General features: G+C 44.0%; 1 protein-coding gene across 7 annotated transcripts in view; it reads right to left on the minus strand.

Moving 5' to 3' along the window:
• SLCO2B1 (solute carrier organic anion transporter family member 2B1) overlaps positions 1 to 25724 on the minus strand; it is a 186507-nt gene that overhangs the window by 14882 nt on the left and 145901 nt on the right. For all 7 annotated transcript variants that reach the window (XM_045022735.1, XM_045022742.1, XM_045022729.1 and 4 more), the window contains 3 exons: positions 20072 to 20236; positions 15246 to 15438; positions 14286 to 14445 (listed from right to left, as the gene is read on the minus strand). In XM_045022735.1, the coding sequence (XP_044878670.1) occupies positions 14286 to 14445; positions 15246 to 15438; positions 20072 to 20236 (518 nt within the window). The remainder of the gene's footprint in view (positions 1 to 14285; positions 14446 to 15245; positions 15439 to 20071; positions 20237 to 25724) is intronic.

Genomic DNA, 25724 nt, shown 5'->3' on the forward strand with positions numbered 1-25724 from the left:
GGGTCCGGTGCAATGATGCTTTAGCCTTCCGGCTAAGGCACATTTGAGTCCCACCCTTCTGGGGTACTGAAGTCCAAAAATAAAGGAATGTTATGACTCAAAACCAGGGTTGTCTGAGACGTCTTCAGCAGGACCCCACCTTTCTACTCAGGGCTTGTCTTCATGCAGCCAGTCTTCCTGGGCCCAGTTCTCCCATCCATTAGGAGGCTCATCTTGGCAGTAAGCTGTCACAGACACTTGGCTGAAAGCAGGCTTCCCTCACCAAGGGAGAAGCAGAGTTCTGCTCCCCTTCCTGGTCAGCCCCAAACTCAGCTGGTCTCCTCCTTTTACCTCTCCTCTCCACTCCTGACATCTGCTACAAGTGTAGCAGGGTGGGGCCAGCTGGATCCACAGGCCTTCATTAACCTCCTGGAGCCTTGCCGGTGTGAGGCCTGGATGCCCCATCCCACATGGTATCTCTAAGTCAAGCTTGTCCTGAGTGCCTTAGGTCCACAGGAGATCGAGTCCCAGTCACAAGTGACTGCCAGGCTGTTAGTTGCAAAGGGTTAGAGGAAGTTTTGCTCACATGCACTAAACCAGGGTTTGACCAATCACGATGCTACTGGCCGCAAAGGGTGGTTCCAGAAGTCTCGCCCTGATCTGCCTCATAGTCCGTAGAATTAATGATGTTTGTAAAGTGATTTTGTATGGGGAGATTTTGGCAAACCAGTAAAGTGCTTGAAACCACTATGGCTTATTGCTAAAAGCAGCCAAGTCAGCAGGCTTAGCTTAACCAAGGAAAGAGGGGTGGGGGTTTTTGGTGCCACAGAAAGGGCAGTTTGACCGTGCATCCTCCATGATAAGAATTGTGTTGAAGTTGCTGATACATGCATTTTAGAAGAGCAGCATGTGCCTGGTTAATCAATAATCAGAAGAAAACTTCTTGCTTGACTAATGTATAAAATAAGGGGAAAAGTTTGGAGGTGGTGAGACTCTTCAGGACTGGTCTCTCCCTCTGGATGCATCTTGTGTTCCCCACTGGCAGACGGGCTGCCTCTGTGTCACTCAAGAGCCACACTCAGCTTTGGTAATTATAGAGGGTCGGGGGTGTTTTACTAGCCTGTTGCGGACGTGTGTAAGTGTTTGATTCATAGATTCATAGATTCTAGGATTCATCGAGTCCAGTCCTCTGCCCTCATGGCAGGACCAAATACTGTCTAGACCAGGGGTCAGCAATCTGCAGCACACGTGCCAAACATGGCACGCAAGCCGATTTTGAGCAGCACGCAGCCGCCTGCCACAGTCCTGGCCCCCAGCCCCACTCAGCCCCCCTGCCCACCGCTCTCCCCTGCGGGGGCAGGAGGCAGAAGCTTGGTTCTGCGGCAACCAAGCTTCCCCCTCCCCCGCTTCTTCCCCCAGCGTGATGCTTTCCTGCCCCGCCCCCTCTCCGTCCCGGAGCCAATCAGCTGATGGCTCTAGCGAGGAGGAGGGGGGAAGAGCAGCAGCATGCAGGCAGCTCCCTAGAGGGGACAGAGAGAGGTAGGGACTGAGCCTTGGGGAAGGGGGTGGAACAGGGCACATCCCTTCCAGCCCCCTGCCCTGAGGTGGGAGCACCCCTACGAGCCGAGCACCCCAGCCCTCATCCCTGACCCCCCCACACACTCAGCATTCTGCCCTGCAGCCCCCATACCCCCCAGCCCTTAACCCTCCCACCCCAACACACCCCCAGCCCTCTGCCCTGACCCCTGAATTCCCCCCACCCAGGTCTGGGGTCCCGGCCGCAGGCCCTGCTCAGCCCACTGCCGGCCTAGGTGAACAGAACTCCAGGCTGGCAGCGAGCTGAGCAGGCTGGCGGTGTAAGATCAGCATTTTAATGTAATTTTAAATTATGCTTCTTAAACATTTTGAAAACCTTGTTTACTTTACATACAATAGTTTAGTTATATAATATAGACTTATAGAAAGAGACCTTCTAAAAACATTAAAATGTATTACCGGCACGCGAAACCTTAAATTAGAGTGAATAAATGAAGACTTGGCACACCACTTCTGAAAGGTTGCCGACCCCTGGTCTAGACCATCCCTGATAGACATTTATCTAACCTACTCTTAAATATCTCCAGAGATGGAGATTCCACAACCTCCCTAGGCAATTTATTCCAGTGTTTAACCACCCTGACAGTTAGGAACTTTTTCCTAATGTCCAATCTAAACCTCCCTTGCTGCAGTTTAAGCCCATTGTTAATTGTTCTATCCTTAGAGGCTAAAATGAACAAGTTTTCTCCCTCCTCCTTATGACACCCTTTTAGATACCTGAAAACTGCTATCATGTCCCCTCTCAGTCTTCTCTTTTCCAAACTAAACAAACCCAATTCTTTCAGCCTTCCTTCATAGGTCATGTTCTCTGGACCTTTAATCATTGTTGTTGCTCTTCTCTGGACCCTCTCCAATTTCTCCACATCTTTCTTGAAATGTCGTGCCCAGAACTGGACACAATACACCAGTTGAGGCCTAACCAGCGCAGAGTAGAGCGGAAGAATGACTTCTCGTGTCTTGCTCACAACACACCTGTTAATGCATCCGAGAATCATGTTTGCTTTTTTTGCAACAGAATCACACTATTGACTCATATTTAGCTTGTGGTCCACTATAACCCCTAGATCCCTTTCTGCCGTACTCCTTCCTAGACAGTTTCTTCCCATGCTGTATGTGTGAGACTCTTGCGTTGTCCTGTTTGTGCCAGCCATCTATTGGTCAGACAGCCGTGTCTCCTCTGATTTATTTCCTGACATCACCTCGCATAGAGTAAAAGTTACCAAGAGCTTTGAGTTGAAAAAAACCCAGGTAATAATTTGGGACCCATGTAGAAGGAAGGCCTATATAAATGCAGGATCATCCTTGTTATCGTACAGAGCAGAGGTCATAATGATTGATGCACCAGGTTTTAACAGAGCATTCAACTAAAAATGGGACTAGCTCCACTGTGGCCTAGTGAGATTTTTAGCTGCTGCTTCCTGATGTCGACAGTGTAGCTGTGAAACCGAAGGTACATGGTGCCCATAAGTCAGAGCCAAGGTGGACTGCACATTCGCTCCTCTCTCTGCCCCCAAGGGGAGGATGTTGAACAAGAGGCGACATGTTTGCTATATCCACTGCTACGGAAGCATGTTTAATAAAGCTATTGGCGCTCATTGCAGCTTGTTAAAGACATTTCACATGCGCCAGAGAGAAACGTGACAAATTACAGTGATTCTCAGAGTACCCCATTGCCAGATGACAAAGGGCTCCTTGGTATCTAGCAGTGAGTCTCAGCTGGCCTGACCAGCTCAGTGTACCCCAACTCACCATTGTCATAATCTGCATCTAAAAGGTATCATGCAAGCAAAAACCTCAGAGAGCGCAACTGCCGAAGCAAAAAAAAACAAAAAAACACCCGGAATGCCGCCCCTGGAATTGTGTCTTCCCAAGCACATGCTTGGTTTACTGGTGCCTAGAGACAGTCCTGCATGCAAGGTATGATATACAAACTGGTAACACACTGCTGATTAACACTATGTAGTCGTATATGTACGGGTGCTATATAGAAAATTATATCCATGGGCTGGAAATATGTCCTTAAAATGTGTTTGGCAATTAGTGCTTAAGTCATCCTGCCCTAGGCAAAGGAATGTGGTCCTGCCTGCTTGAATGTGTCTCAAATGTAAACTGAGCAAAGAGACACTGGAAGAACATTTACATAAAAGGTAAACAAAGCTCACAACCAAAGGAGTGGGGGAGACAGCCATTTAACTCTCACAGCGGGGGAGAGAGGAGACTGCAAAAATTAACATGGTGTCAACTCCCTGGTAGACACAGCAAGCTGAGCCCTTGAAAACAGATAAACTTTGAAGATCTGAGCAGAGAGAGAAAGCCATTTGGCATCCTTCACCTGAAGAGACAAAGAAACCAAGTGCTTTGAGCTCTGTGTTAGATCCTGGCTAAGACCTGGCCAGCCATGCTGGAAGAACAACTGTGGGGAGAAAACTACTTTGAACAAATGACTCTAGGTTGTTCAGTGAGGTTTTAGTCTCAGCAGCCTACTTTTTATGGTTTGTTTGTAAACATTTCTATCTCGATTCCTTCCACTTGGTATCACTTAAATGTCTGTTCTGTGTTAATAAACGTAATCCTGTTTTATGACAAAACCATCTCAGGGCTGTGTTTAAAACTGAGGAGTAAAATCATTGGCCAAACTCACAGCCTCATGCTGTGAACTCTCCTAAAAAGGAGCAGCAAACTTCATAAGTTTTTGTGAGTGCTACAGTGAGAGGGGCTGAGCATTGCAAAGGAGATGGTTCTGGGGAGACTCAGGACTGAAGGGGCTGTTGATGTCACTCTGTATGGAGGAACCAGGCTGGTGGATGCCAGGGTGAAGTCAACGTGCTGGGAGCAGGCTGTCAGGGCTCTGAGCCAAAGCTGCACAGCACAGAAGCATCCAGGGTTAAAGGGCGGGTGGTGACACAACCCCTACTGGTCTGGGTGAATGCCCAAAGTGTCACACACATACTGGCAAAAGGGCAACAAACAACGTGTGCACGTCACCCTCTGCACTTTGCTGACATTGACCACGAGCACAAAAGATGTTTCCATCGGGGCCAACTGCTTTTGTTTAAAAAAAAAAAGCAGATGTTCTGAGGCAGGCTGTAGATCAGTGTTCAAATGCTTTAAATTACATTTATCGGTTGTAGATTGTCACTAACAAGAAAGACTTGCACCTCTGGCATTTTGGTTGTGTGCTGTTTATCTTGTCTAGTTAGATTGTAAAGTCTTTGGGGCACCACTCTTTTTCCACCTGTGTTAACTTAGCACAACAGGCAATCTTACTACGTCAATAGCCAGCTAAGGAAGTGCTCCTTTAACTCAAGTAGAAGTGGCCTCCCCAAGTGTGTGTGTGTGCGATGTATCGGGTAAATGTATTTGTGGTCTGTAGCACATGAATGTGTGATGTCAGCACCAGGTTTGAAATGTCTTGGTTCCCTGGGGCCATATGTATTAATCTGAGCCCTGCAGTCTTTTCAGGTTGAGTCCAACAGACAGTTGAGTGTGTGGTTTTCTTTTAGAAGATAACACTCTGCACTTCTACAAACAGTAATTACCGTAGTTAAGGTTAATTAAAGCCACCCTGAGTGAGGAATTACTGTGTCTGTTTTATAAGGAAGCTGGGTCATAAAGAGTTTAGAGGACTTGCCCAAAGTCACAGCAGAGCCAGGAATACAACCACAAGACATCTGTCTCCCATGCACATGCTCCAAACAAGACCATGCTCCTTTCCTTTCATTCGGCTGTGACTTCACGGCAGTGGGTGACCACAGATTCATTTCAAAGCCTTTAACTACTAGAAGGCAACACAGCCACAGATATCTGAGCAGGCCTGAATCCATCCAACAGAGAGTATTTGCGAAATACGTACGCTACCCAATTTGTACACGTAGGTGTTTTAACACAGCACAGAGCTGCCTTTGGGAGCCTTTTCACATTACATAAACCCTGGTTTAGAAAATCCTGCTACCATAACTTGTGTTTCACAGTCATGGCTCGAAAAAGAATTTCCCCAAACCTCTGAAACCAGCTCTGCGGGTTGTGGGAGTTAGTAGCAGCCAGACTCCTGTTCTGGCGGGCAGCCAACCACAAATTCTTTCATCGCTGGATGTCAAATAATATTACTCAGTGGTAATATCTGGCAATTGAGTTCTCAGATGAGAAAGTAGGTCACATCAAACCGTGCATGTTGCATGTTTTTTTTTTTTTGCTAGCTGGGGCTTGCTGGTATTTAAAGTTTTGTTGCTTTTTCCCACAGAGGAGGAAACACATAGTTCTTGCCCCTGTCAGGTTCAGATTGTTTATATAGTGTGTGAGTGAAGTGGCACAATGGGAGTTGGCACACTAATCTCTTAGCTCTGGGGACATGCACTGAGTTACATGTGGACTGTATTGGGATGTTTTTCATACAAGTCCTTATTGGCACTAGCACACACCACCAAAGCACCACTCAGGGGTTAGAGCCCCATCTTCCCTCCCATCCCCATACATCATGTAGAAGGGCCAGAATGACATAAGGTGCCCTAAAAGTCCCACGTCGAGCTGGAGGAGAATTCCTTCAGTGACGGACTGACTGCAGAAGACAGCCATAAGGCTACCTTCTGAGAACCCCTCACAAGCCCTGGTGTAGGGGGCATGCTGGAAGCGGGGCTGGGGGCAGGAGATGGATGTTTGAACAGGGAGATTCCAGGCAATGCTGCACCCCATAGAGCAGCTCCAGGAGGCTACTCTAACTTCGACTGGCCCCCAGGGCTGCCAAAGTTCTGCTGAGGGCCTCCACAATCCCTGGAGCAGCTCACGATTGGGAGAGCACAAGGATGGCTTAACGCCACTCTAACGCCCCCAGCCCCCTGGGCAGAGAATTCTGTGCTGTGCCTCAGAGTCCTGAATGGAGGTGTTTCCATTCACCTCACACCAGCTCCAGCACAGGGAGTCCTTTAGCTACCAAACAGTATCAGTGCCACCATTATCATCACCCGTTCCCAGGCACACACCACACTGGTTTCTTCAGACTACCTCTGGTCTCTGTAACTCTGTTAATAGTTCACCCTACTGTTACTGGGCCTGGTTATATACTTATGTTCTAAATAGCCAACAATACGCCATCCATAGGTGATGACGGGAAGGTCGCGCTCATCTTTCCTTAGAGAGGTGCAGTCTGTGCAAACTGTGGGACCTAACATACAATGCTCCACTATGGCTTGGTGGAAGGTCACTCATTTCAAGATGGACACTGTATGATGGGGCCTGTACTTCCTGCAGCCCGCACCCCTGTGTGAAAAATGAGAATGTAATCTGCTCCATGTGAGGGGAATGGGTTGTGGTCCTCAGGCTCTTGGCAATAGGTCAGTGCAGCCTTCACTTTGGGCAAAGTTTGAGTAGCCCTGATGCAAATTGAGTTTATGTTTCCATACACACGTGGCAAAACATGCTTTCAGCCTGTGAAGGCTTTTATCTTACAGTAAGAAAAAAAGCAGAATGAAGGAAATACAATCCCCAGAAGAGAGTACTGTGTACATGGCTCCTCTGAACCAGGTGGCAGCAACTCCAAGAACAAAATGTCTGCCAGCCCTGCACACAGGAGTTCTTAGAAATGTAATGGTGCAGGAGACAGGAAATAAAAGGTATCACAGTGCTATAGCCACTTACCCTTCAGGGTTGGCGATGGAAACAGTAACAGAACTATAATTACACCCATGACAGCTTGTGCTTGGGGAATACCATAAAATGTAATAACCATGTTTATTTTTCCTGCAGCAATTTAGCCATTTCTCTGAGCAGAGAATTTGGAACCAATAACTACGATATACTGCTGGCATGTGGGAAGAGTAAAGTGCAGCTTTTGTCTAGATGACTTTGTGTCTTGAGTGGCTGCAGTGCAACAAACTCTGTTATCTAGGTTAACGAGCAGCAAGAACATGGTTTCCTCGTGCTGTATGACAGATGGGAGTTAGTTTTAATTTTCAGGAAACAGGAGATACTGGCAGGGACCAGGGTGAATCCAAACCAAAAAGAGATTGAAGTTGTTCTGTGGAAAGCTGGGCAAGTAACTCATTAGTAGGCACGTAAGGAGCAAGTTCAGTCTTAGTAGCCATGGCATTGTCTGCACTCATCTCCTTGTCATGGTTACTTATAATGCCCAATTTACTGTGTGTTGGTCTAGTGCTGGGCACTAGACCAAGACTCAGTAAGAGACAGTCCATGCCCTGAAGTGCTTAAGATCTCCCAAGCTAAACTGGGTCAAGATATGTCCATGGTTGGATGGAGGCCTCACTCGCTCCTCCCCCCGACAAGTGCTGCAGGAAGTGCTATTGCTGGTTTTACTAGATGGTGTTTGCTTATGTGTTTGCACAGCACCCAGTACAATGGGGCCCTTATTGTGTTTGGGGCATCTGGATTCTACTGTAATACAAATACAGACGCACCCTGGGTTACGCAAGACCTGACTTACGCAAATCCGCACTTACGGAAAAAGTTCCATAAGCTAGAAATAGGAGGGTTTTTGGTTTTTTGCATAACTGTCGGGTATATATTTCCAACTTACGCAAAATTCGAGTTATGCAAGGCGTTCCAGAACAGAACGATTGCATAAGTCAGGGAGCATCTGTAATACATGGGTGCGTTTTATGAGCACCAACCTAGAACGTAAAAGTATTTGAAGGCTTTCTGGAGTGGAGTAAGCTAGGGGTAGGACACAGTGTTCCTGCAAGGAACAAACTTAAAAACAACCATATTCAGGAGTATGCTCTAGCAGGAAGTTTATTTGTTGAAAGGAACACCTTCAAAAAGAGTGTAAATTCAGTTCCTATCGTGTGTGTGTGTGTGTGTGGTAGGAGGAGGGGAATGTTACTTCTTTAAAATGGACTTGTAATGTTTCACATTATTTATGTATTTGGTTTGGTTTACAATGAAATTAACCAGACAAACAAAAGACAGAAGGAGAAACCAAAGCATAGCAAAGTGAAATGACTTACCCAAAGTCAGAACAGATTAGTGATAGAGCCAAGAACAGAACCCATCTCTTCTGGCTCCCCATCCAATGCCCCATATACTAACCTATGTTGCCTCATAGGTGTCTAGCTTGACAATAGGCATCAAAGAGGATAAAAATTGCAACAAAAATATGGCAATTTCTACTGTATGTTTGCAGGTATGGAGGTGAGTAAGCTGCTGGTCTGGGGAAGTCCCCTCAAAATGCCAATCTAAGGATTAAACAATGCCCTGCACAGATTTTCTGAATGTTGGTTCATAACCATTCTTCTGCCATTGCCACACCACTGTGGTTACTTGTGAGCTACCTTGGGGGAGATGTTCTAATCCCATTAGCATCTCTCTGTAGCTATTGTGAGGCCACCATGTTCAGTGCCAGTAAGAACAGAGTGAATGTTGGACTAAGTCTTTCTAGTATGATACTGTAGAGCAGTTCCACACGGTCCTCTCTCAGCTATCTGGTGTGCCATGATGCTTAGCCAGTTTCCATCATCCCATGGTCATAAACACACCCAGGCCCTTTTCCTTTCACCGTGTGTTTCTTTTATACCACAGATCTTTTGCAAACAGAACACGACACAGGCATATTGCAGCAGGGGCTTCCCAGACAGCTTTTCTTCTTCATACAGTTCACCTTCTGAGCTCCTCTCCCTGCTTCCTCTTCCTCCCAATTACTGCCACTTGTATCGGTAGTCTAGTAATTATCACCCAGCTGCTCATCATCCCCCAATAGAAAAGTGGTTAACTGCTTCCAGCTAAGCCTGCAGCCTCTTCTGTGCTGCAGCAACATCAGTGATCAGGGTGCTGCTGCCGGCACTCTGACAGGGGCAATAATAATGTTAAATGTTGGCACCATATGTACTCGAATAATAGATATATTTAGAGTTCGTTTCCAGTAAAGGAATTATATTGTGATGGCAGGAGACCCCAGATGGCACTGTTACATATAGTTTACAAGCTCTTTTTTTAGTATTTGAATGCTGTTCAGTCTTTGAAGAAATGCTGCACTGCAGTTAGTTTGGTAATGTAGTTTCTTTTGGGTGAAACTATTGCAAAGAGCAGGAGAATTTTCACTCTCTCTTAACCACTTGCAAAAGAGTTGATCCCTGGGGGATGGAAATCGATGTTTTGGCTGAGATTTCTGAAAGAGGGATTTGCTTATGTGTTGGTTGTGACCAGACCTGTTCAAGAACTGGTATACACAGTGCAAATAAAACAAGTTACACTAAGAAAATACCCAGACTCCATGACACTGATTTCTCCTCTAATGGGAAACTGACTGGTAAGACCCCAATATCTACTATGGCTCTGCAGAAGGGTGACAGTATTGTTGATGGAGTTTTCCACTGGGTGTTAAGTGCCATGGATTACAATTATCTTGGTCAGCTTGGGCTAGAGAAAGGATGTTACTGTGAGCAGACTGTGTGAGAAAATTTTAGATTTTGTAATTTTCTGGTCAGTGCAGTCCACTCCACTCAATAAGTCACTGATTTCAGGCTTTGAACAGTGAATAGGGTAATCCTGACTATCAAAGAACTAATGGGTGAGAATTAGGTGCTGCAGCTGCCAAAGCTCACTGAGAGAAAGCATGTTTAACTATTATATTTTCTGTAGGTTTGCATCAGCGCGAACCATGATGTAATATGTCTAATTTCTCCACTTAAGAACTAGATTGTTACCACCAACACAACGGGGTCTCAATCCACGAATGGAACTCCTAGGTACTACCATTATGCAAATAAATAGTAATAATCATAGAATGATAGGACTGGAAGGGACCTCGAGAGGTCATCTAGTCTAGTCCTCTGCACCCGTGGCAGGACTAAGTATTATCTAGACCAGTGGTTCTCAAACTAGAGCCACTGCTTGTTCAGGGAAAGCCCCTGGCGGGCTGGGCCGGTTTGTTTACCTGCTGTATCCACAGGTTCGGCCAATTGAAGCCCCCACTGGCTGTGGTTCGCTGCTCCAGGCCAATGGGGGCTGCAGGAAGGGCGGCCAGCACATCCCTCGGTCCGCGCCACTTCCCACAGCCCCCATTCGCCTGGAGCGGCGAACCGCGGCCAATGAGAGCCGTGATTGGCCGAACCTGCAGACACGACAGGTAAACAAACCAGTCTGCCCCGCCAGAGGCTTTCCCTGAACAAGCGGCGGCCCTAGTTTGAGAACCACTGATCTAGACTATCCCTGACGTGTTTGTCTAACCTGCTCTTAAAAATCTCAGTGATGAAGATTCCACAATCTCCCTAAGCAATTTATTCCAGTGTTTAACCACTCTGACCATTAGGAAGTTTTTCCTAATGTCCAACCTATATTTCCCTTGCTGCCATTTAAGCCCATTGCTTCTTGTCCTGTCCTCAGAGGTTAGGAAGAACAATTCTTTGCCCTCTTCCTTGTAACAACCTTTCATGTACTTGAAAACAGTTGTCATGTCCCCTCTCAGTCTTCTCTTCTCCAGACAGAACAAACCCAATTTTGTCAATCATAGGTCATGTTTTCTAGACCTTTAATCATTTTTCTTGCTCTTCTCTGGACTTTTCCCAATTTCTCCACATCTTTCCTGAAATGTGGCACCCAGAACTGGAGTAGAGTGGAAGAATTACTTCTCGTGTCTTGCTTACAAGACTCCTGCTAATACATCCCAGAAGGATGTTTGCTTTTTTTGCAACAGTGTTCACTGTTGACTCATATTTATCTTGTGGTCCACTGTGACCCCTATATCTCTTTCCGCAGTACTCCTTCCTAGGCAGTCATTTCCCATTTTGTATGTGTGCAACTGATTGATCCTTCCTAATGGGAGTACTTTGCATTTGTCCTTATTGAATTTCATCCTAGTTATTTCAGACCATTTCTCCAGTTTGTCCAGATCATTTTGAATTATAATCCTATCCTCCAAAGCACTTGCAATCCCTCCCAGCTCAGTATTATCCACAAACTTTATAAGTGTACTCTCTCTGCCATTATCTAAATCATCGATGAAGATATTGAATAGAACTGGACCCAGAACTGATCCCTGTGGGACTCCACTCATTATACCCTTCCAGCATGACTGTGAACCACTGATAACTACTGTCTGGGAATGGTTTTCCAACCAGTTATGCAGCCACCTTATAGTAGCTCCGTCTAGGTTGCATTTCCCTAGTTTGTTTATGAGAAGGTCATGCAAGATAGTATCAAAAGTTTTACTAAAGTCAGGATATACCATGTATACTGCTTCCCCGCCATCCACAAGGCTTGTTACCCTGTCAAAGAAGAATATCAGGTTGGTTTGAAGTGATTAGTTCATGGCAAATCCATGCTGATTGTTACTTACCACCTTATTATTTTATAGATATTTGCAAACTGGTTGTTTAATTAATTGCTCCATTAACTTTCCAGGTACAGAAGTTAAGCTGACTGGTCTGTAATTCCCGGGTTGTCCTTATTTCCCTTTATATAGATGGGCACTGTATTTGCCCTTTTCCAGTCTTCTGGAATCTCTCCCCTGTTCCATGACTTTTCAAAGATAATTGCTAATGACTCAGATATCTCCTCAGTCAGCTCCTTCAGTATTCTAGGATGCATTTCATCAGGCCCTGGTGACTTGAAGACATCTAACATGGCTAAGTAATTTTTTAACTTGTTTTTTCCCTATTTTAGCCTGTGATCCTACATCATTTTCAGTGGCATTTACTATGTTAGATGTCCAATCACCACCAACCTTCTTGGTGAAAACCGAAACAAAGAAGTCATTAAGCACCTCTGCTATTTTCTGTTATTGTTTCCCCCACCCCATTGAGTAATGGTCCTATCCTGTCTTTGGTCTTCCTCTTGCTTCTAATGTATTTGTAGAATGTTTTCTTGCTACCCTTTATGTCTCTATCTAGTTTAATCTTGTTTTGTGTCTTGGCTTTTCTAATTTTGTCCCTACATACTTGTGTTATTTGTTTATATTCATCCTTTGTAATTTGACTTAGTTTTCACTTTTTGTAGAACTCTTTTTTGATTTTTAAATCATTGAAGATCTCCTGGGTAAGCCAGGTGGTGTCTTGCCATACTCCCTATCTTTCCAACACAGTGGGATAGTTTGCTCTTGTGACCTTAATAATGTCTCTCTGAAAAACTGCCAACTATCTTCAATTGTTTTACCCCTTAAACTTGCTTCCCATGGGATCTTACCTACCATCTCCCTGAGTTTGCTAAAGTCTGCCTTCTTGAAATCCATTGTCTTTATTTTGCTGTTCTCCCTCCTACCGTTCCTTAGAATCATGAAATATACTATTTCATGATTACTTTTACCCAAGCTGCCTTTCACTTTCAAATTCTCAACCTCCCTATTTGTCAAAATCAAATCTAGAACAGCCTTTCCCCCAGTAGCTTTCTCCAGCTTCTGAAATAAAAACTTGTCTCCAATACATTCCAAGAACTTGTTGAATAATCTGTGCCCTGCGTGTTATTTTTCCAATAGATGTCTGAGTATTTGAAGTCCTCCATCACCACCAAGTCCTGTGCTTTGGACGATTTTGTTAGTTGACTGGAGCTTCTAGGTGCTACCATTATACAAATACATAATAATAATAATAACTCATTGCATCCGACGAAGTGGGTATTCACCCACGAAAGCTCATGCTCCAAAACGTCTGTTAGTCTATAAGGTGCCACAGGATTCTTTGCTGCTTTTACAGATCCAGACTAACACGGCTATCCCTCTGATACTTGAACTCATTTCTCATGAGCCACTGCACAGCCATCAGATTGTAACAACTTTCAGTCACTGCTGACACCATTACCAACCCCGTCCACCTCCGGGCACTAACACCATTGTGACATGAGTGCATCACTTGCTCGTACACCAAGGTGGCCCCTGTATTACCAGAGCTCTCCATATCTATTTATGGCCATCCCATAGTATAGTTACACTACAAGAAAACACAATTATGAAAAGGGCCCTTTTAAGTGATGACTTGTGAGGAGAGCACAGTAAACTCTAGCACTGTCATTGCCAAAAACCAGTGGGTGCCTTTGAAAAGCACAGAATATATTAAAGATTAAATAAAGGTCCCAGTAGCCAAACCTGAGCTGATTAAAAGCAGTAGAAGTGGGAAACATATTTTGCTCACCTGATCTTTCTGAAAACTCATTGTTCACTGTCATTTTGAATGCTATATTTGCAGAAGTACTGCCCCGAACAAGGCACTGAACTACAAATTTCAGCAAAACACTCCAGAGTGCTTAAGAGGATACACCTCTGCCAAGTGTTTCCTGGAACTTTCCATTCGTCCTCTGTCAGCACTACTTTCAGCAGTGATGCAAAGAGACAGCATCCAAAAGGCACGTGAGAGCTCAGTTCACAATAAAGATGGAGTCTATGTCTACACTTAATCCACTATAACAACACAACTGCACCACTGCTGCTGTGCCTCTGTAGCACGTCAGCAGACACACACTACAGTGACAGGAGAGGGTCTCTCATCTCTGTAGTTAATCCACCTCCCTGAGAGGCGGTAGCTGGGTAATAAAAGAATTTTTCCATCAATGTAGCACTGTCTACACCAGGGGTTGGGTCATCTTAATTACGTTGCTTAGGGAGAGCTGGGTTGACCTAACTTCTTAGGGTAGATCTGGCCAAAGATTTTCTTGCTACAAAGCTGATCTAAACAGTATCACTGAATTATCAGCATTGATCTTTGCATTGGACTCTTACTCGTTAGCAATGCCAAGTCAGGGCTTTAGTGCTGAGTGAAGAAAAAAACTTTACTCACCAGAACTTTATTTTCGTCCGCATCAGAGTTTACAACTTCACAGCCAGCAAAACATGGAGAGATGTATTCAATCCCATCAGCCCCACATATAGGGTTATAGGACTTATCGAGGCAGTTGCATTTACTGTTACATTCAAAAGAGTGTGGTCCAACATCAGAGCTACAGTAGAAGGAAAGAGATGACTATATTAATATATACATTGTGGGTTTATGTAGTATACCATATGTATATAGATATTAGTGAACAAGAGCTTGCTTGCTTAACAATGAAAGTGTGTATTTGTGGACTCTGCCAAAGCCACAGAAAATATAATTTCCATAGATTAATTCTTGTACCTCTTAAAAATCCCTCAAAAGTTCGAAAGTCTGGCCATGAACAAAGGATGCAGCCACGTATATACATGCCATATATTTCTCCTTCAATTACTACCAACCCATGCAAGAGGAACTTAGCAGCTCATGAGAACTAACGGTACCACATCAGGAATATGTAAAAGTAAAAAATTCCCAATTCAGAATTAATATTTTCTTCTTTAGGTATCACTGCGTGTGAGCAGGTTCCTTCAGCTCTAAACTACACTCCACGCATTGAGTAGTCAAAACTCCCCCCCTACCAGGGGTCTCTTTTTCTTAATAGAGGGTAAGGTTCTGCCTGCATTTCAACATATAAAGAGGCAGCCATTATTTCAAAAATATTCTCTCCATGTTAACATCTTGGTAAATTATCAACCAGTGAATGATGAGTCAAGCATTTTCTAGTATGAGTTTTTTATTCCAAATTATTTGTGATAAAATTCATTAAACTTGTGAGGTTTGTGACCTTTTCGTGGATTTTTTGGGCTTTAATTCCTGTGTAATCTTTGTGGAATGCACATGGAAAGGGACACTTTATAAATCAATCAGTCAGCCAATGAAAATGTGTCAGAGGGTCAACCTTATGGTCTATATTACGAGTGGTACCTTCGTCTGTAGTTAAGGCCAGCAACTTTCTGCGTCGGGCAGCCCAGGAAGAGGAGGGGAAAGGCAAAGATCACACAGAGGAGCATGCCAATGACACACATGCCACCACACTGTTTCAGAGTCATGTGGAACTTCTTCATGATGGCTCCACCCGCCACTATTCCAACCATTGCTCCAGGGATGTTCACAGAACCTTGGGAACAGAAACAAGAGCAAAGAGTTAAGATCCAAATATCAATGATAAAACGTCAACACCTTCCAGTCAATGCAGAACATAGTAAATGGATTAAATGGTAACTGATAGATCTCAAAACGTAATTGTAAATAATAATTCCCTGTTCTTTTCATCTCATCTTTCATCAGTAGATCTCAAAGCACTTTACAAAAGACGTAAGCATCAAAGCATCACGTCTCCATTTTACAGCGGGAGAAACTAAGAAGTGAAGTCACTTGCCCAAGGTCACTCAGCAGACCAGTGGCAGAGCCAAGACTAAAACCCAGCTCTCCTGAGGCCCAACCCAGTGATCTATCCATGAGACCCACTGTCTCCTGTAGGAGGGAACGGGAAATCATCATCCAGTGGGGGAATTTCTACTAGTGGGCTCTGTTCTTTGTTCTATGCTATTTGATATGTTTATCAAGTATCTGGAAGAGAACATAAAATCATTGCTGGGAAAGTTTGCAGATGACACACAAATTGGTAGAGTGATAAATAATGAAAAGGACATGTCAGTTTTACAAAGCCATTTGGATTACATGATAATTTGGGCTCACCTGAACAATATCCATTTTAGTACAATTCAATTAAGATCATACATCAAAGTGGGGCACTGTACTTTGGAAAGCAGTGGCTGATAAAAGGACTTAGCAGTCATGGTGGATAAACACTTTAATATGAGCTCCCAGAGTGAATCAGTGGCTGAGAGAGCAAACATGATCCTTGGATGTATCAGCAGGGGATAATTGCATAAAAGTAGGGATCTGGTCTGACCTCTGGATATGGCATGATTGAGACCCTTACTGGATTATCGTTTCAGTTCTGGTGTTTACTCTCTAAAAATATCTAGCTCTCTACTCTGGACCCATCTCCTTCTGGCCAAACTAAAATTTTCCCTTGTCTCTCTGACACCTCATGGGTGACTAGCCATCAGCTCAAGCTCAGCATGACTAAAATGGAGAAAATTCCCTCCTTGGTCATGTTTTCTAGACCTTTAATTATTTTTGTTGCTCTTCTTTGGACTTTCTCGAATTTGTCCACATCTTTCCTGAAATGATGCGCCCAGAACTGGATACAATTCTTCAGTTGAGGCCTAATCAGTGTGGAGTAGAGGGGAAGAATTACTTCACTTCTCGTGTCTTGCTTACAACACTCCGGCTAATACATCTCAGAATGATGTTCGCTTTTTTTGCAACAGTGTTAGACTGTTGAATCATATTTAGCTTGTGATCCACTATGACCCCCAGATCCCTTTCCGCAGTACGCCTTCCTAGGCAGTCATTTCCCATTTTGTATGTGTGCAACTGATTGTTCCTTCCTAAGGGAAGTATTTTGCATTTGTCCTTATTGAATTTCATCCTGTTTACTTCAGACCATTTCTCCAGTTAGTCCAGATCATTTTGAATTTTAATCCTATCCTCCAAAGCACTTGCAACCCCACCCAGCTTGGTATCGTCTGCAAACTTTATAAGTGTAATTTTTATGCCATTATCTAAATAATTGATGAAGATATTGAACAGAACTAGAACCAGAACTTATCCCTGTGGGCCCCTACTCAATATGCCCTTCCAGCTTGGTTCTGAACCACTGATAACTACTGTCTGGGAATGGTTTCCAGCCAGTTATGCAGCCACCTTATAGTAGCTCCATCTAGGTTGTATTTCCCTAGCTTGTTTATGAGGTCATGTGAGACAGTATCAAAAATCTTACTAAGGTCAAGATATACCACATCTACTGTTTCCCCCTATCCACAAGGCTTGTTACCCTGTCAAAGAAAGCTGTTAGATTGGCTTGACATGATTTGTTCTTGGCAAATCCATGCTGATTGTTACTTATCACCTTATTATCTTCTAGGTGTTTGCAAACTGATTGCTTAATTATTTGCTCCATTATTTTTCCAGGTACAGAAGTTAAGCTAACTGGTCTGTAATTCCCCGGGTTGTCCTTATTTACCTTTTTATAGATGAGCACTACATTTGCCCTTTTCCAGTCCCCTGGAATCTCTCCCCTCTTCCATGACTTTTCAAAGAGAATTGCTAATGGCTTAGATACCTCCTCGGTCAGCTCCTTGAGTATTCTAGGATGCGTTTCATCAGGCCCTGGTGAATTGAAGTCATCTAACTTGTCTAAGGCCTGGGCTACAATAGCGGGGGGTTCGAACTAAGATACGCAACTTCAACTACGCTATTCGAGTAGCTGAAGTCAAAGTATCTTAGTTCAACTTACCTGGCCGTCCTCATGGCGGCGAGTCGACTGCCGCGACTCCCCCGTCGACTCCGCTTACTCCTCCTGCCGAGGTGGATTACGGGCATCGATTAGCGGATCAATTTATCGCGTCCAGACGAGATGCGATAAATCAATCCTCGATACATAAAACACTACCTGCTGATCCGGCGGGTAGTATAGACGTACCCTAAGTAGTTTTAAACTTATTCTTTCCCTATTTTAGCCTCAGAGCCTACCTCATTTTAACTGGCATTCTCTATGTTAGATATCCAATCACTACTAACCTTTTTGGTGAAAACTGAAACAAAAAAAGTCATTTATCACTTCTGCCATTTCCACATTTTCTGTCTTTTTTTTGATGCGGAACCAATTGATGACATGCTAAGGGCATGTCTGTCTGGCGAGTTAGAGCATGACAATCTGGGGTATAAATCCATGGATCTCTACTGAGCCATGCACTCACTGGCCAGATGGACTTTCCTACGTCAAGCTAAAAGTTCTGTTTGAAACTGCAGTAGATCGAAGGTCACAACCCAACTTTTAGTATGCAGTGGCAGGGTCCCATGGCCCATGAGTGCTTGGCACACGATAACACTGTAGATTTACACCCCAGCTTGCTGGGCAGCAAGTTGCCATGTGGAGACACCCTAAGGCCTGTATTATACTGGAGGTCATTCTAGATGATCAAAATAGTTTCTTTGAACTTAAAATCAATGAATCATCTGGGGATGATCTCAGAGCTCTTAAAATATTTTAGTTACTTCTCAGCCACATTTCCTTCTTGGGGAACTAGGCCCTTGATATATTTAACACTCTTCCCTGACATCTGTACTCAAATACCATCCATAGTTGAGTTCCTATTATCACATCTTAAGTCAAAGATAATCAAGGCCTTTGCTGAGTGGACTGTAGGGTGCGGAAAACACTTCTGATTTCTTTCACTGCCCTCCAGGAACTAAAAACTGCAGAGAGTGATTAAGCAAATTGACTCAGGTTGTAACACCTCCCAAGAGGTGCCATCACCTGGAGAGGCTCGCATATACTGGTTCAAATTGGATTTTCTAGAGAACCAATGGACAAAGAAAGGACTTTTGGATAAAGAGCCTGAGTCTAAAATGAGTCAGGGCTTTCCTTCTGATCCAGCAAATGGACAGCACCTTCTGCCTAAAGGAAGAGCCCCAATCCTTAGGGAAGGCCTGGAGGGACTGACACCAACCAGAGCCTTTGTGGAGATGAGGGTGGTGATCTCTGATAAGCTTATTATGAGTGTAGGTTCTTTATTGTTTGTACTATGTTTTCTCTGTAATGCTTTCACCTTAAGAATAAATGTGCTTGCTTAGAAAGGACTGTGTGGTAACTTAAAACTGTGTGCAATTACGCTGTTTATAGCTTCTGAGGAGAAAAGCAAAGGAAACCTGCTTAGGCGGTCTGACTTGCTGGGGAATTCACAGTGTAAGCAGAGAACTGTGCAGCCTGGAAATTCCCTAGCTAGGAGGGAGTGAGATGCATGTCTCTGCACAAAAGAGGCCAGGGCTGGGGAGCTGGAAGCCTGAGAGTGGGTGTCCTCGCTGAACAATATGTGGGAATGCAGTTGCAGTTGCCCTGAACACTGATATTATCTTTGATTTGTCCACATGTGAAGAGGAAACAGATTGGACCATCTTTTTGTTCTGTGTTTGGAGAGCACCTAACACAATGGGGTACTGGTCCTTGACTGGGGCTCCTAGGCACTATCATGATACAAATAAATAATATAATAACAACTTTTAGTCCTAATGATTTTTAGTTTAGTTTAAGAGGACACAGAATATCCACCCCTCCCCCCAGCCAATGTTTGCATCTGAGAATATATCTGAGAGAGGGAGATTGCATTGGCCTGAGTCCACAGAGAGTTAAAGGTGCAGTACACAGAAACAGAGTTTTAGCACTTAAGTAGATAGGTGCACCATATATCTATTTAACAAAGGGGACACTGAGGCACAAACATCTAATGTGGCTTGCCCAGAGCCACATAACTAGCTCAATGGAAGAGAAAGGAGCAGAATTCAAGGGTCCAAGTCCTGTGAGATAACCGCTAGACAAACTCCCTCTGCAAAACTCTATGAGCTCTTCAGTCAGTTTCAGTGAATGCTGAATATACTTTTGTAGACCCGTTCCTGACCTACTTTGTAAATGAGCCCCACCCATCTCCAGCCATACCTACCTCGCTTCTGGGCAGATCAGTCTGCAGGTATTTGGTTGCTGTCATGTGAACTGGGTTTTGTTTGAGTTTTGCTGTCTCCCATTGAGTTTGGGGTAGCCTATCAGGAAACAGGGGCTTCAGTGCTCCCTAGCATGTACAGTAAGAGCTGGAATGTCTCCAGTAGTAACAGGCAGTACTTACCTATGATCATGTTGGCAAATGATGCAGTGAGAGAGAACTGCCGCTCCAGGAATTTGCCCATGAAAGTTGCTAAACCAGCAACCATGGCGGACAGATTGACTTGGGCCAAAACCACCAGCAGATAGACTGGATGTCGGAGATTTCTCAACAAAACCGCAGGAAAGACTGAAATGAAAAGGATAATTAGGAACAAAAACATATTAATATACAGAGCTGGCTGAAACAGGGAATTTCCACCTCATGGCAGGTTAGCATACATCCCACTAGCATTATAATACTTCTAATGATATAATACAGTGATAAGAGTAGTAATAACATAAGAGAGACAACTAGCGAGGAGGCGTGTGAAACAGATACTGGAAATTAGTTCTAAGTTTCTGTAATTCTTCTTCTGATTTTCCAGGCGCAGCTTAAGAAGATTCTTCTAATTATACAAGATTCAAAATAAGTGGTTCCAGGTCAGCCAGCACACACACACAGAAATATTGAGCCAAATTCCATGCTAATAAATCTTTAACAGCTATGGCAGAAATTGGAAGGGGGGGCAGCAAGGGCCTCTCCATATCTATTGAATAAATGTGATTAACGGATGATAAGACCTTTTCATATTTATCAACTGCTGAAAAATGCACACATTAAGACCTTTGAATGTATTTACTACAGTTCTAAACATGCACACACACATCAAATAGAAAAGACCTGAGTTAATGCCACATCAAGTTTTTAAATGCATGAGTCAAGACATTCAGAGTTAGGGTGCTTAAAGAACCCCTACTGTGTCTCCTTATATGCGTGGATTGCAATAGGGTCTTTCATTATGTGAACACACTGGATGTAATGCACTTTTGTAGCCGTTTTCACTCCAGGATCTCCAAGTGCGTTACAAAAGGTGGTTAAGTATCATTATCCTATCTGTGTGGCTGGAGAAACTGGCACAGGGAGGTTAAGGGCAAGACTGTGCCATTTCCATGCAAAACTGCATTGTGGTGCAGTCCCCCTCCCTGAGCTTCCTGCTTTACAGGTAGGTGTGTATATTTGGAGGTGGAGCCATTTTCTAGGGTGATATAGCCTCCACCCTGCCATGATGTGCATGGCCTGCAGCGGGGAGGCACAAGCCTGATCTTCCCCCTTTTTGAGTGGTTTGTGACCCTAGGAAGGCAGATATGGGGAGTAGTATACAGTGCAGGGACTGTGAATACAGCAGGCTCTTGTGCTGGGTATAGGGAAGGGAACCCACATAGGTGCCAGTCACAATCTTGTCTGTGGTTTGCCCAGGGTCACCAGGTAAGACAGTGAACTTACACTGCTATGAGTGAGATCAGGATGGGAACCAGTGTCTCTTTCCCTTAAAATCTAGGGGCTAAAGTCTGAGGTTCTTATTTCAGTTGTATCGAGTTCTTACTCAGGTGAGCTCACACTGCAGTGAATGGGAGTTCACGTAGGTAAGGACTGAGCAGAAAGAGAGAAAGTGCCTCAGGATTTGGTCCCATATACAGTATGTATCTCACACTGCCCAACGTTGTTTTGTCACACAGGCTGCTGTAGATATGCACAGCCCATGCAAAATTTGCCTGTGCATTTCCTTTCCTTGGGCTTCCTGCAGGGACTCTGTTATAATGAACTCAGAAAGCAGCTGTGAAGTTGTAAAAGGTTTATTTCCTTGTTCACTGCAATTCCGGCATCCTTTTCTTTTGATCATAAAAAAAAAGATTTGATTACAGTCAAGAAAAACTAAAATGAACGCCCTAGGGGCTGCACTCCTTGCTCTGGAATGCAAAGGAGAAAACAGTTTCACTTACACAACCCAGGCACCAGAACAAAAAATCCCCTCCACCAGGGAATCAGAAAAAATGGATAACAGCCGCCATGGGGAACAGTGCAATTTCCCATTCTGTTCCCGTTCTGTTCAGTCCAGCAGTGTGAAAGTCGTCTTTCATACTAAGTAGGAACCTCATGTCCCAGTCATGCCTCTACCACCCTATAAGTAGTAAAGATCCTTGCAACTCTTTGTATATCTTTGTGTCAACTAAATAAAACACAGCTGAAGATCCCTTCCAGATAAACAGTACATGATTTTCCCAGATGTGAACTCTTAATTCCTTCTACTGCTTTCAGCATAATATAATAGTATTTAATGTGTGGGAATAATGCCAGGGGTCACAACAAATGTGTGCCGTGAATTCGGGAAGTTTGAGCAATTCACAAATGATGGGAAAATGCCTGGCACCTTTTCCAAAACGAGGGCAATCTGTGGTCTGACATCATAGAATCATAGAATCATAGAACTTAAGATCATAAGGGACCATTATGATCATCTAGTCTGACCTCCCGCAAAATGCAGGCCACAAAAGCTGACCCACCCACTCTTGAAATAATTCTCTCCCTTGACTCAGCTGTTGCAGTCCCCAAATCCTGGTTTAAAGACTTCAAGTAGCAGGTAATCGTCCAGCATGCGACCCCTGCCCCATGCTGCGGAGGAAGGCGAAAAACCTCCAGGGCCACTGCCAATCTACCCTGGAGGAAAATTCCTTCCCGACCCCAAATATGGCGATCAGCTGAACCCCGAGCACGCAGGCAAGACTCTCCAGCCAGACACTTGGGAAAAAGACTTTCAATATCCCAACATTGACCCTCGGTACTAATTACCAGTGGCGGCACATTATTGACCTATTGACTAAATAGTGTTATCCTATCAAACCATTCCCTCCATAAACTTATCAAGCTTAAACTTAAAGCCAGAGAGGTCCTTCGTCCCCACTGTTTCCCTCGGTAGGCTGTTCCAGAATTTCACTCCCCTGATGGTTAGAAACCTTCATCTAATTTCAAGCCTAAACTTCCCGACTGCCAATTTATATCCATTTGTTCTCGTGTCCACATTAGTACTGAGCTGAAATAATTCCTCTCCCTCCCTGGTATTTATCCCTCTGATATATTTAAAGAGAGCAATCATATCTCCTCTCAACCTTCTTTTGGTCAAGGAAAACAAACCGAGCTCCTCAAGTCTCTTTTCATACGACAGGCTTTCCATTCCTCGGATCATTCTAGTGGCCCTTCTTTGTACCCGTTCCAGTTTGAATTCATCCTTCTTAAACATGGGAGACCAAAACTGCACACAGTACTCCAAATGAGGTCTCACCAACGCCTTATATAACGGGACTAGCACCTCCTTATCTCTACTAGAAATACCTCGCCTAATGCATCCCAAGACCGCATTAGCTTTTTTAACGGCCACATCACATTGCTGACTCATAGTCATCCTGCGATCAACCAGGACTCCGAGGTCCTTCTCCTCTTCCGTTACTTCCAACTGGTGCGTCCCCAGCTTATAACTAAAATTCCTGTTATTCATCCCTAAATGCATAACCTTACACTTCTCACTATTGAATTTTATCCTATTACTAATACTCCAGTTTACAAGGTCATCCAATCTCCCTGGAGGATATCCCGATCCTTCTCCGAACTGGCAATACCTCCCAACTTCGTGTCATCCGCAAACTTAATCAGCCCACTCCTACTTTTGGTTCCGAGGTCAGTGATAAATAGATTGAATAAGATCGGACTCAAAACTGAACGTTGAGGAACTCCACTGGTAACCTCCCTCCAACCCGACAGATCACCTTTCAATACGACCCGCTGCAGTCTCCCCTTTAACCAGTTCCTTATCCACCTCTGGATTTTCATTTCAATCCCCATCTTTTCCAATTTAACCAGTAATTCTTCATGCGGTACCGTATCAAACGCCTTACTGAAATCAAGATATATTAGATCCACTGCATTTCCCTTGTCTAAAAAGTCTGTTACTTTCTCAAAGAAGGAGATCAGGTTGGTTTGGCATGATCTACCTTTCTTAAAACCATGTTGTAATTTGTCCCAATTGCCATTGACCTCAAGGTCCGTAACTACTCTCTCCTTTAATATTTTTTCCATGACTTTGCATACTACAGATGTTAAACTAACAGCCCTGTAGTTACCCGGGTCACTTTTTTTCCCCTTCTTGAAAATAGGAACTATATTAGCTAATCTCCAGTCAAACAGTACAACCCCCGAGTTCAGAGATTCATTAAAAATTATCGCTAACGGGCTTGCAATTTCACTCGCCAATTCCTTTAATATTCTAGGATGAAGATTATCCGGGCCGCCTGATTTACTACCGTTAAGCTGTTCAAGTTTGGCTTCTACCTCGGATACTGTAATTTCCAGCCCCGTACCTTCATTCCCATCAGTCACTCTGCCACTATTCCTAAGCCCTTCATTATCCTTATTAAAGACCGAGGCAAAATATTCGTTTAGATATTGTGCCATGCCTAGCTTATCCTTGATCTCCACTCCGTTTACAGTTTTAAGCGGTCCCACTTCTTCTTTCTTAGTTTTCTTCCTATTTATATGGCTAAAAAACCTTTTACTATTGGTATTAATTCCCTTCGCAAGGTCCATCTCTACCCGGCTTTTGGCTTTTCTCACTGCATCCCTACACCCCCTGACCTCAATAAGGTAGGTTTCTTTGCTGATCCCTCCCATCTTCCACTCCCTGTACGCTTTCTGTTTTTTCTTAATCACCCTTCTGAGACGCTTGCTCATCCAGCTCGGTCTAAAACTGCTACCTACGAACCGTTTTCCCTTTCTCGGGATACAGGCCTCTGACAGCTCCTGCAACTTCAACCTGAAATAATCCCAGGTGTCTTCCGCCTTTAGATCCTTAAATATGTTAGTCCAATCCACTTCCCTAACTAGTCGCCTTAATTTCATAAAGTTAGCCCTTTTGAAATCGTAAACCTTAGTCTCAGATGCAATTGTGTTTATCCTTCCATTTATTTTGAACCGAATTAGCTCATGATCACTCGAGCCAAGGTTGTCCCCTACAACCATTTCTTCAACAAGGTCCTCACTACTCACCAAAACCAAATCTAAAATGGCATCCCCCCTTGTCGGTTCAGTAACTACTTGATGAAGGAATTCATCAGCTATCACGTCTAGGAAAAGCTGAGCCCTATTATTATTACTAGCATTTGTTCCCCAATCTATATCTGGGAAGTTAAAGTCTCCCATGATCATACAGTTCCTATTAGTATTAACCTCCTTAAAAACATTAAAGAGTTCTCTATCCATATCCAGGCTAGATCCCGGCGGTCTATAGCACACCCCAATCACTATCCCAGGGGAGGCTCTAGTAGTTTTCTTCCCTAATGTGACCATTGCCCAAACAGACTCTGTATTATCCATTCCATTACTAGTTATTTCATTACAGTTTACCTCATTATTGACATACAATGCTACTCCCCCACCTTTACCTTTGTTTCAGTCTTTCCTAAACAGCACATACCCTTCCATACCTGTACTCCAGTCGTGACTACCGTTCCACCATGTTTCGGTTATTCCTGCGATATCCGGTTTCAATTCTCGGACCAGGAGCTCCAATTCCTCCATTTTGTTACCTAGGCTTCTCGCATTGGTGAACAAACATCCTAATTTTTGCTGTTTGGCTACTCTCACCTTTGTTACCCAATTTGGTAGGGACTCAGTACCACCAGTATGACCTATTGGTCTAGTATCCATCCCCCCCTTCTTCATTACCTCCAAACCCCTCCCTCTGGCTATATCCATTCTTATCCTGTTGTCCTCCCTCTCAATGTTTAAATTTGGCGTGGAGAGTGAC

The sequence above is a fragment of the Mauremys mutica genome, chromosome 1 (assembly GCF_020497125.1).
Source record: "Mauremys mutica isolate MM-2020 ecotype Southern chromosome 1, ASM2049712v1, whole genome shotgun sequence".
NCBI lineage: Eukaryota > Metazoa > Chordata > Testudines > Geoemydidae > Mauremys > Mauremys mutica.